Source organism: Physcomitrium patens, chromosome 21, assembly GCF_059467195.1.
Source record: "Physcomitrium patens ecotype Gransden chromosome 21, ASM5946719v1, whole genome shotgun sequence".
In the NCBI taxonomy this organism is placed as follows: domain Eukaryota; kingdom Viridiplantae; phylum Streptophyta; class Bryopsida; order Funariales; family Funariaceae; genus Physcomitrium; species Physcomitrium patens.
This window is the reverse complement of record NC_143430.1, coordinates 5,938,785-5,951,448: the sequence shown is the minus strand read 5'-3', so window position 1 is coordinate 5,951,448 and position 12,664 is coordinate 5,938,785. Positions and strand designations below refer to the sequence as shown.

Sequence of the window (12,664 nt, the reverse complement as noted above, 5' to 3'; positions counted from 1 at the left end):
GGAAGCCCAACTCCTACAAGGGCGAGGTGACTTCTAGAAGTTGTTATTGAGTGCCGCATCTTCTCATCATCTTTGTCATTTCATGTTTTCGGGGATTGCTGGATTGTTGAGCAATAGTGTATGTCATGGTTATAGGAGCAGGGTTGGCGTAGGCTTGGATAGTCCACTTCATTGACCTATATTGTTTCTATAGTCAGTTATGTATTGTCAGAATAGGCGATATAGGTAATGATTTACCTTTATTATGGTTGTTTGGGGACTATTCTCCAGTAGAGTTTTCTTTTCACTCGGGTTGATCGTTTTGGGGTTTGGTAAGGTCACAGAGCTTGGACAAAATGCTCTTGCATACCCGGCCCTATCTGGCCTTATCTTGTATTTGGATATTGTGTTCCAATCATCAGGTTTTTGCAAGAGTCCTGACGGGGGCTCAATAATTGCAGGAGAGAGAGTGATCCTAATTATAGATGCGAATTTCTCGGCATTACAGCATCTCATTGTGAAAGGCTCAACCGTTCTATTAGCTAGCTGTACGAGTACATTGCTCTATAAGTTGTTTATGAACCCTTGATTATCTCAGTAATCTTCTCTCTTGGCTAGATCGGCTTGGAGCTCAGCCTTTATCTGCTTGGCCAAGCTTGCCTTTGCCAGCTCCCAGTAATCAAATAATATTTTTTTTGACAAACTTCTTTTCCAACAAGCTGCATTTTACTGCCTATTGAATCCTGGTTCTATGTTGAATCACTTAAAGATCTTATTTTTTCTTCTTTCTTGTATCCCTTCATCTTGCCAATGGGATTTTCTCTTACCATCTTGGTTCCGAACCATTTTTGGAAGAAATGGCAGCATGGAATGCACGGCAGGTCTTATTTTGCTTCGCTGTTGCTTTGGTTTGCAACTCTGAGGTAGGTTACGGCATCCTAACTGATGCTAGAGATTGATATCACTTCAAACGGGGTAATGCGGGATGCCTCAATATCAATTGGTTTTAAGGCGGGACGTGGGCACCCGCCCGTGCTTGCTGCGTTGTCATATTTGCTTGATATTGCTTGATATTTGCTTGATATTGCTTCTTAGGATAATATTTTATCTTAATTAAATATTTAATATTTTATTAATTAAATAATTAAATATTAAAATATAAAATATATTATTAGTAATTTTATTTCGTTTTATTTTTTTAATGTGCAACAAACAATGAGATTGGTAATTACATATGATGTATAGGAAAAAGGCAAAACAAGTTATTAAATAGTAAAGAATCATTAGTATATTATGTCATATAAATATATAAATTATCCATTAATAAAAAAAATATATCCATTAATATTTTATAATATCTTATTAAATTATGCCATCTTTTCAAAGCTTTTAGTTTTTGTAATAACTAGCTTATGTTTTTGCTTATAATGACATGGTTTGAATATTAGTTCGTAATTCTTTGATTCCTAAAAAGTAATTCCTAAAATTATCATATAATTAATTTTATTATTTTCTAAATATAGCTTTATATGTATTTTAATTTTTTTATTTAAGATTCTATAATTTTTGGTAGTAAAAAAATAATAAAATATTATATTTTCTTTTATTACCTAATTTTAGTAATATTCTAATTAATTTTATATTTAATTTTTTAAAATTTAAATTAAATAAAACCTTTTAAATCCTATATATAAACAAAACGGTAGTATCAAATTAGTATCAAATTTATATATTTCTACAATATTATTATATGATTGTTTTATTTTTTTTCTTTTTAAATTGTAATATTATATTGATTGGTTTTACACTATTCACTATTATCTATAAGAATATGTTAAGCTAGTAGGTGGCAGCAAGATCTTTACTTTAATGTATTTTAATTTTATTTATAGATAGCAACAATAAGAACAACAACAACCAGCCATGAAACATGTGTGAATGAAGATATTGTGCTATTAGGAGTTTTGGAATTAAATCCAAATATTAATATTGTATGTATGTATGTATGAATATATATATATATATATATATATATTAGAATGTGATAATTATGATGAATGTAGTTGGTTTTTATTGATTGTAGATCTAATAATGGAGAAATGAATCTATTTTTTATTTTTTATTTTTTATTTTTTTCCATTCATGATGGCTAAGATGGAAGGGTTAATTTAGTAAAAACTTGGATCTATTTAACATTCCTTCATATATATATATATATATATATATATATATACACACAAAATACTAGTTAATTTTTTTATTTTATTTTTTTCCTTAAACAAACTAACATGTATGTGACATTTGCAATTGAATAATAATGTCTTATTTCTAAAAACAAAAGAATTAGAAATAAAGTTTAAAATTTACTATTACTTTATTTATTTAAAAATCTTTAAAAAAATTAACAAAAATTCTAATATTCTTCAATATCTTACAACATCTACCATTTCACTAATACAAACATAATACTAGATGCTACTTTTAATATAATTTTGTGCATATAAAAACACAATCTGCATAAAATAAGAAGTTCCATCCACATTCATCACCTTTGTAGCAATAACACAAGTAATCCTTTTGCGCAATTGACAGATTTGTTAAAGTCAAAAATGTAAAAGTTATCCACTTTATTTAACAATGATGTTAAGCTACATCACCAAGATATATGAAGTGTAGTCAAAGACATAACATTTTTTAGTTTATAAGATTATAATATCAAGTTTAAACACTAGGATATATCAAGTGTAGTCAAAGATGTAGGATTTTTTAATTCACTTAGCGATGGTATTTGATTTAAACACCAACACATTTTAAGTATAGTCAAAGATGTAAGATTGCCAAATTCATTTGGCAATAAAGTCAAGCTTGAGCACTTAGATATATTAAGTGTAGTCAAAGATATAAGATTGCCAAGTTCATTTGGTAAGGATGGCAAGCTTGAACAACCAGATATATCAAGTATAGTCAAAGATATAAGTTTACCAAGTTCATTTGGCAATGATGTCAAGCTTGAGCACTTAGATATATTAAGTGTAGTCAAAGATGTAAGGTTGCCAAGTTCATTTGGTAATGATGTCAAGCTTGAACAATCAGATATATCAAGTATAGTCAAAGATATAAGATTACCAATTTCATTTGGCAATGATGTCAAGCTTAAGCACTTGGATATATTAAGTGTAGTCAAAGATGTAAGGTTGCCAAGTTCATTTGGTAATGATGTCAAGCTTGAGCACCAATATATTTTAAGTGTAGTCAAAGATATAAGGTTGCCAAGTTCATTTGGCAATGATGTCAAGCTTGAGCATCTAGATATATTAAATATAGTCAAAAGTGTAAAGTTGCCTAATTCATTTGGCAATGTTGTCAAGCTTGAACATTCATGTATATCAAGTATAGTCAAAGACATAAGATTTCTAAGTTCATTTGGCAATGATATCAAGCCTAAGCATTGAGATATATTAAGTGTAGTCAAAGATGTAAGGTTGCTTAGTTCATTTGGCAATGATATCAAGCTTGTACACCAAGATATTTTAAGTACAGTCAAAGATATAAGGTTACCTACTTCATTTGGCAATGATGTCAAGCTTGAGCTCCGAGAAATATTAAGTGTAGTCAAAGATGTAACGTTGCCTAGTTCATTTGGCAATGATATCAAGCTTGCACACCAAGATATTTTAAGTACAGTCAAAGATGTAAGGCTACCTATTTTATTTGATAATGATGTCAAGCATGAGCACCTAAATATATTTAGTGTAGTCAAAGATGTAAGGTTGCCAAGTTCATTTGGCAATGATGTCAAGCTTGGGCACCAAGATATTTGAAGTGTAATCAAAGATGTAAGGTTGAGAAGTTCATTTGGCAATGATACCAAGTTTGAGCAACTAGATATATTAAGTGTAGTTAAAGATGTAAGGTTGCCTAATTCATTTGACAATAATGTCCAATTTGAGCATTCAGATATATCAAGTGTAGTCAAAGATGTAAGGTTGCTTAGTTTATTTGGCAATGATATCAAGCCTAAGCACCTAGATATATTAAGTATAATCAAAGATGTAAGGTTACCTAATTCAATTGGCAATGATATCAAGCTTGAGCACCTAAATATATCAAGTATAGTCAAAGATATAAGGTTGCCTAATTCATTTGGCAATGATACCAAGTCTGAGCACCAGGATATATTAAGTGTGGTCAAAGATGTAAGATTGCCTAGTTCAATTGGTAATGATGCCAAGCTTGAGCACCTAGATATATCAAGTATAGTCAAAGATATAAGGTTACCTAGTTCATTTGGCAATGATATCAAGCTTGAGCACCAAGATATACCAAGAATAGTCAATGATGTAAGGTTGCCTAGTTCATTTGGCAATGATGCCAAGCTTGAACACCTAGATATATTAAGTGTAGTCAATAATATAAGGTTTCCAAGTTCATTTGGTAATGATGTTAAGCTTGAATATCCAGATATATCAAGTGTAGTTAAAGATGTAAAGTTTCCAAATTCATTTGGCAATGATATCAAGCTTGAGCACAAAGACATTTTAAGTATAGTCAAAAATGTAAGATTACCTAGTTCATTTGGCAATGATATCAACCTTGCACATTTAGATATATCAATTTTAGTCAAAGATGTAAGATTGCCTAGTTCACTTGGCAATGATGTCAAATTTAAGCACCAAGATATATTAATTGTAGTCAAAGATATAAGATTGCCTAATTCTTTTGGCAATGATGTCAAGCTTAAGCACCAAGATATATCAAGTGTAGTCAAAGATGTAATGTTACCTAGTTCATTTGGCAATGATACCAAGCTTGAATACTCAAATATTTTAAGTGTAGTCAATGATGTAAGACTATGTGATATAACAGGAATAATTGTCAACAATGGCTTTTCACTTAAATTAAGTGTAGTTAGAGATTTGAGATTTTTAAATACATATGACATTGTTTTGAAGCTTAAACACTCAAACTTATCAAGAGCACTAAAAGAAGTAAGGTTGTCTAATCTATTTGGCAATGATATTAATCTTAAGCACCAAAATAAATTAATTGTAGTCAATGATGTTAAGTTGTTCAATCCATCTGGCAATGATGTTAAATTTATGCATCCAGATAGATTCAATGTGAGCAAAGATGTAAGATTTGAAATATCTTCTGGCAATGACTTTAATTTAATACAAGAAGATATATCAAGTGCAGTCAAATAAATAAGTTTTCTTAATTTATTTGGCAATAATATCAAATTTAGGCATGAAGATATATCAAGTTTAGTCAAAGATGTAAGGTTGCCTAGTTCATTTGGCAATGATATCAAGCTTGAGCACCAAGATATATCAAGTTTAGTCAATGATATAAGATTGCTTAGTTCATTTGGCAATGATGTCAAACTTGAGCATGAAGATATATCAAGTTTAGTCAAAGATGTTAAGTTTCCTAGTTCATTTGGCAATGATGTCAAGTGGGAGCATTGAGATATATTAAGTGTAGTCAAAGATGTAAGGTTGCCTAATTCATTTGGCAATGATGTCAAGCTTGAGCACAAAGATATATCAAGTTCAATCAAAGATATAAGATTGCCTAGTTCATTTGGTAATAATATCAAGTGTAAGCATGAAGATATATCAAATTTAGTCAAAGATATAAGGTTGCCTAGTTCAATTGGCAGTAATGTCAGGCGTGAGCATTTAGATATATCAAGTTCAATCAAAGATGTAAGATTGCCTAGTTCATTTGGCAATGACGTCAAGCTTGAGCACAAAGATATATTAAGTGTAGTCAAAGATGTAAGGTTGCCAAGTTCATTTGGCAATGATGTCAAGCGTGAGCACGAAGATATATCAAGTTTAGTCAAAGATGTAAGATTGCCTAGTTCATTGGGTAATGATATCAAATATGAGCACGAAGATATATCAAATTTAGTCAAAGATATAAGGTTGCCTAATTCAATTGGCAGTAATGTCAAGCATGAGCATTTAGATATATCAAGTTCAATCAAAGATGTAAGATTACCTAGTTCATTTGGTAATGATGTCAAGCTTGAGCACGAAGATATATTAAGTATAGTCAAAGATGTAAGGTTGTCAAGTTCATTTGGCAATGATGTCAAGCTTGAGCACTTAGATATATCTAGTGTAGTCAAAGATATAAGATTGCCTAGTTCATTTGGCAATGATGTTAAGCTAAAACACTTACGTATATTCAATTGTTTTAAAGTAGTAATTCTTCCTAATGAATTTGGTAATACTTTCAATTTTGAACATCTTAGAATATTGAGGTTTGTTAATGATGACATAGTATGCATTTCATTTGGTAATGTGAGCAAGTTCATACATCCTTGTATGTCAAGGTCTAATAATGTAGTAATTTTGTAAATAGACTTTAAAAACTCTTTTGGAAAATCATAATTTTTTAATTGCAAGACTTTCAAACTTTTACAATTTGTCCAAATCTCTCTTTTATTTAGCATATTTTGTATTTTTTCTACTAAGTTTTTGTCTAATTGACTTAAATTTGAAATGTTCAATAAAAGATATTTTAATTTATAACATTTTTTTATCAATATAACTAAAGTGCTAAATGATTCATAAAAATCATTAGATGTTTTTACATCAATCTCATAATTCAAAATTCGAATAGAAGCAAAATAGTTACTTTCAACTTTGTTAAATTTATTCTTGTTTTGAAAGCTATAAAATAGTCCCTCCAATTATATAACAACACCATACAAACAAACAAATATTTTAGAATTACCATATTTTTAAAAAATTAGACATAAAAAAATATAAAACAAAAATATCATTACAACATAATAAATATATATAATATAATATTATTTAATTAATATTAAAAAATAGCATATTTTATCTTTTATTATTCACACATATACATATATATATATATATATATGTATTTTAGTTTATTAGTCTTATAAATATTATTTAAATGAGATCAATATTTGATACCTGATTTGATGATTTGTGAATTGGTTGTTTATTCATATTCCAAATTCGTGTACTTTTATATTTTGCTTCAACTTCAACAATCATACGACCCATATCTCGTAGTTGATCATGTATACTTAAAATCCCTTTATTATCTATCTTTACCAATGACTTTTGAATCAATGTATTTAATATACAATCCATATCTTCTTCCAATTCTTCTTCTTCTTTGTTTTTAGCCCATATTTGTAATGCTCTTTTTTTTTTCATGCCTTGTGGATATACATCATTACAAAAAAAACAACATATGTCCAAAAATATTTTTTTTTCAATATCTTTTAAATTATCAAAGCTTATTCTTAAGATGTTCCAAATCTTATAGTCGCTATCATTTTCATCTCCATCCAAATCTCTTCTTCTTTTTAACCTTTGTAAAGCTTGCTCCCAATATCTCAATCTTTTTTGTCCCCTCAAAAATGCACCCATTACTTTTAAACTTAAAGCCAAGCCATTACAAGCTTTTACAATTTTTGTGCCCACCTCAACAAATTCATTATCCAACTTTTCTTGGTGTCTCCATGAATAACTATTGAACAACTCTATACTTGAAACTTCATCAAGTTCTTCAATATTTATTTTGTAAATCATCATAGAATATTCTTCTATTGATTTCCAATCTCAAGTAGTTACAATTAATGTGCTACCATTACTAGTACTTATAACATCCATAGGTATAACTTCAATTTGACTTTGATCCTTCACATCATCAAGGACCAAAATGATCTTGTTTTTAATGAAGAATGATTTTAATATTTCTTGTGCTTCATTTAAATCTTTTGGTTTTTCTTCAAATTTGAATTGTTTTAATATGTTGCAAGAGATTGAATAGCTATCGCCATTATTTTGCGCAATTTCAACAAAACATGAAGCATCATACATGTGTTTTATATCAATAAATGTAGCCTTTGCTATTGTGGTCTTGCATATTCCACCCATGCCAACAAGGCATATTACCTTTATATTTTTGAAACATAGTTGTCTTATTTGGAGTAAATATTGTTTTCTACCTAATAAATTTTCTTTAGACATGTCAACCTGCATGTAAATAAAAATACAAAATTGAATGACTTCAAAATTTATATAGGTTCCATTCTAGTCAAATTTGAAGCAAACAATTAAATATTTTCTAACAATTAATTATCAATATGGCATATTTAATTTATATAAAAATTATATTAAAATAATCAAATCAAATCTATACTTGTTATGTATTTACAAGAGTATTTACAAGAGCCTTACTATTTGTAATCTATTATAGGGTTCTTTCCAATGTATATTTTGATTCATATTGTTCCAAGTTCCACCAAAAGACGATAGTTTATTTAAACATTGTCCAATTAGAATCTTCTTCTTTAATCTGATGAGTCTTTCACAAATAATTGCAAAGTTTGGGCGTTGTGAAGGATTCCAATTCCAACACTCTTGGATAAGCTTGTTCAATTCATCACAATTTGAAGGAAGCTATGGTCTTTTACCTTTTTGTATTCTTTCCAATATATCTCTTTTCAAGAAAACACCATCAAATGGATCTTTTTTTGAAAGAATCTTAGAACACACCATTGCAAATGAAAAAACATCTGCTTCATAAAGACACATCTTTGTGCTTTCAAATGTATTTCTTAATGCCTCTGGAGCCATGTATTGTATACTACCATAGGCATTATTATTTTCACTAACTTTTGGATGCCTTCCAACATTCACCTTAGACATGCCAAAATCTATCAATTTTATTGTAGTATGTTGAACAACATTATTTAATACTTTATCCTTTATAATATTGACTAATATATTTTCAGGCTTTAGATCTCGATGTGCAATTTGCATGTCATGCAAATAGCACATGCCTTTAGCAATTTGATAAATAATATCAAAACTAAATATAAATGACATTGATTTTTTTTCTTTTAACATATCACCTAAGCTTGTTTCCATCAATTCCATTCCCAAATATAATTCTTTATTTATATCATGTTCTTCATCTATTTGTCTATTTTCATTATTTTTGGGATTAATAGCAAAGAAATATTTGATTATGTTGGGATGGCTTAGACTAGCTAGAATGCTCACTTCTTTGATAAAAAATTTATTGTAAGCAACATTCAACTTTTTAGTTGCACTCAAAAGTCCCCACCACTTAGATTTAAAAACTATTCCAAAACTTCCTTTACCTAAGCATTACATGATTTGCAAAGGTTTCATATCCATTGAAAGTTCCATTATGTCCAATTCTCTACCTTCTATGTTGCATAAATCCTTCAATCTTTGCAATAAATAATTTGCTAATCCAAAGTGTTCAAAGTTATCATCTCCAATTGCATGATTCAACTTGTCACACAAGCTTTTTTCATCACCTTCCACTTCATCAAAGGTGGCAACATCAAAGATAGCAAATGAGAAACCTTCAAATTCTTTTGGATTTTGGTTCAAAAGTATTTCAATTACTACATCATAGCAACACTTTAAATCCATAAGCAATTCTCGAAAAGTCTCTTTATTATTCATTTGGAAGATAGCTACTTGGCACCAATTACTTTCTTCACAATTCTTTACCAATAAGCCAATTTTCTTCACTAAAAGAAATAACTCACAAAATATAAGTCCACACTCCAAATCTTTGTTGCTATGAGTTACTAGATGTCGAAATATATCCATAACAATAAAAAGTTTCTTGCAGATGCTTGTACATTGATTTCTATTCAATATATCTTTTTTCTTCAACATATTCTTCATCTCTCCAACATAAATTTCACATTGTCTCCAAATGTCTCTATTAATCTCTTGCCTCTTTGTAGAAGTGCCTATTACTTCAATATGACTATCATAATGATTCAAATTTTTAAAAAATAGACCCTTTTGAAAATCCTTCAAAAATCTCCAAACCATAAACAAACACTTCGTAAATAATTCCAAAAGGTTTGTCATATTGTAATAAACAATTATCTAAATGTGTCCCTACAACTACACAACCAACACAATATATTAGCTTTACTCCATGTATATATTATTCGCTATGATAAATTCTAATGAATACAACCATAATCTTCTTTTACAACATTTGCAATATTACAAGTTATTTACAATTAACATTCTGAACAATGAATTAAGACTTCAATCATAGTGTAGAACAATTGCATTTCTCAAAATACTCACCAAATAATCTTTAAAATCTCTACATTACTTGTTACATTATTTATCTCATGTAAAACCTCCAAAGTATTAAACCAATTAAATAACCACATAGCCAAATAATTGAAATGGATCCATAAACTTTGAGATTATAATTACAAAGGCAATACCTAATACAATAAAAAAAAGTTTAATATTAGCCAAAGACTTCCTAACATAATATTCCACAAACCAAAATCAAATTAAATAATCCACCTGTATAAATTCACTCAACAATAATCTAATGAACTCGTTTTTTTTCTACGTACAAGTTTTTTAATAATAATACTATTTCTTTTGAGCATTCTTAAATCCATCACGATCTTGGTTGAAAAACAACAAAACATCGTAATAAGAGAAAAAATAACAAATTAGATATGTAATCACATTATTAAGAAATTAAACATGTTGATAAATTATTATTAAAAAGGTTTTAAAATCTTATCTTTTAAGTAAAAACTTCTGCCATCATCCCAAAATTAAGAAATCAATTATAATACTACAAAACCTAATAAATGAAATGGAAAAATTACAATAACAACCCTAATATCTTATTACAACCACAAAAAATATATATATAACCAAAAACAACATTCCATTATAATATGCTATTTATCAAAATCAAATATTAATCGCCTTCAAAAAACCCATATAATATCAATACAACAAACTACTTTTCTCCACAAAAATTCTTTAAAAACAATATTCTTTCATCATCGATCATGTCAAATGCACCAATTTCTTATTGCAAAACTTCTTAGCATCCTCATAATCCTACAATCCCACAAACATTTGCAACGCATTAAAACTCTTCACAAATTTAGTACACTTAAGTCAATCCTAACTGTAGGAAGAAATAGATGACTGTAACTCCAGCACATAGAAGATCAGCACTCGGATGAAACACTTGTGTATGAATTTCAAGACCCCACACACGTAGCACAACCCCCCCCCCCACTCCACCACGCCAGGAGGAGATACGGACCGAAAGGAGCTTCTGATTTGCCGTGAACGCAGGGAATATTCTCCCAAGAGCCAAACTGACCCCAGGTAGAAGCAGCTGATTTCAGACATAAAAGAGTATGCCACCACCTTGCTCTTCACTTCTTCTTCCTCACACCCTCCCTGAGCAACCACTAACCTCCCCCTCTTACTATCCAATCTCCACTGACGAAATCAAATAAATTCAAATTTCTCCACGGAAAAGATCCTACCCGAAACCCTCGTATAACCTCCCAAATAAAACAACAAGCGTTCTCAGGAGCCGTCCTCGAAACAAAATACACGAAATCAACTCACAGAAACCGGAAAAACAGACCTCCCAAACCAAACCCGGAGGCTCCGAATCTCCACCACACTAGGACTCCAACAGCGTCAGATTCACCCTTAGATACCCAACCCGCGGCACGTCGACGACTCCACACCGATTCGCTCACCGAGCGGCTCAGGAAACGCACATGAGCACAGGAATGCTTGCGTCCGAAAGGGCGATACCACAGCAGCAGGATGCGGGCCGGCAACCAAAGCGAGGGGAAGAAAGATGGAGAGAAATGGCGGACGACGAGGGTTGAAGAAGCAGCAGTAGCCTGAAACGAAGCTCCACATGTTCCGGAAGACGTGTGGGGTTCCTTCCAGGATGGTGGCTGCCCGGCTCGATCTGCCCGCCCCTCTGCCTGCCCAAAACTTTCCCTGCTGCCCGTGCTGCCCCCGCACTGTGCCTCGGTATCCGTCCGCCGCGTCCGCCTCGGGTATCACGACGGGTAACTGTATAGTGTCCGGGTACGGGTATCTTCTTCCGGGTATTAAATTGTGGCGGGTGAACCGGTTTGTGTGTTCACACTGCTCGTTACTAGCCCGTTGCTTTTGTTGATTAAGGGGGGATTATATCTCCATGAGGGTTTACCATCAATGCTAAAACAATAATTTGAAACCATTACTTATATTTCTTAAAAAAAAATCTTATTTATACTCATATGACATGTTTGTTTTACATGAGTTTATATATGTTTGTATTTATACTTTTTATAACATGTTCGTTTAATTTATAGTTACAAAAAAACAAGAATTCATACATTTTGATTGCTAAGTTGATTCAGTTTTCATTTTATGAAGAAAATATTTTAAATGAAATGATTTTCAAAACTTCTGAAGTATTATTGTATTTAAAATAAAAGGATCAATACATGCTACAGTGTCTTACTTATAGTATTAAGTAAAATTGATGAGAGAAAGGTGTAAAAACCACATATTATTGGTTTGCATTCAACACTGCAGATGATTTTCTTATTATCATTATTATTATTGTTTTGCACAATAACTAAAAAAATATCTGAAAATTTTACATAATGCTTTGTTTTGTGTACATTGTGCAAGGTAATTTTGTTTTGAAAGATATTGGGATATGAGATTTATTTGATTATTTGTGATACAAATACCTCTACAAGAATAAAAAAAAAAGTTGGTCATACAAATAATATCCATGTGTATAATTAATAAGAAGTAAGGATATATACATATATATA

The 12,664-nt window shown here is 30.4% G+C and overlaps 2 protein-coding genes and 1 long non-coding RNA gene across 3 annotated transcripts; all 3 read right to left on the bottom strand.

Annotated features, from left to right (window-relative positions):
• Positions 1 to 2,335: 2,335 nt before the first annotated feature.
• On the bottom strand, positions 2,336 to 6,672 carry LOC112274155 (uncharacterized). Its single transcript, XM_073529650.2, has one exon. It carries the CDS (start codon positions 6,440 to 6,442, stop codon positions 2,708 to 2,710), a length of 3,735 nt encoding a protein of 1,244 aa, XP_073385751.1. The 5' UTR covers positions 6,443 to 6,672; the 3' UTR covers positions 2,336 to 2,707.
• Positions 6,673 to 6,914: 242 nt separating this feature from the next.
• Positions 6,915 to 8,094, bottom strand: LOC112274154 (TMV resistance protein N). The gene is given in 1 exon segment (XM_090245718.1): positions 6,915 to 8,094. A coding segment is annotated over 1 exon segment (1,092 nt). The 5' UTR covers positions 8,007 to 8,094.
• Positions 8,095 to 10,720: 2,626 nt separating this feature from the next.
• LOC141044667 (uncharacterized) lies at positions 10,721 to 11,705 on the bottom strand. The gene is made up of 3 exons (XR_016499752.1): positions 11,461 to 11,705; positions 11,128 to 11,267; positions 10,721 to 10,916 (listed from the first exon to the last, which is right to left on the bottom strand). It is a non-coding gene; the product is annotated as an uncharacterized LOC141044667 (long non-coding RNA).
• Positions 11,706 to 12,664: the final 959 nt, after the last annotated feature.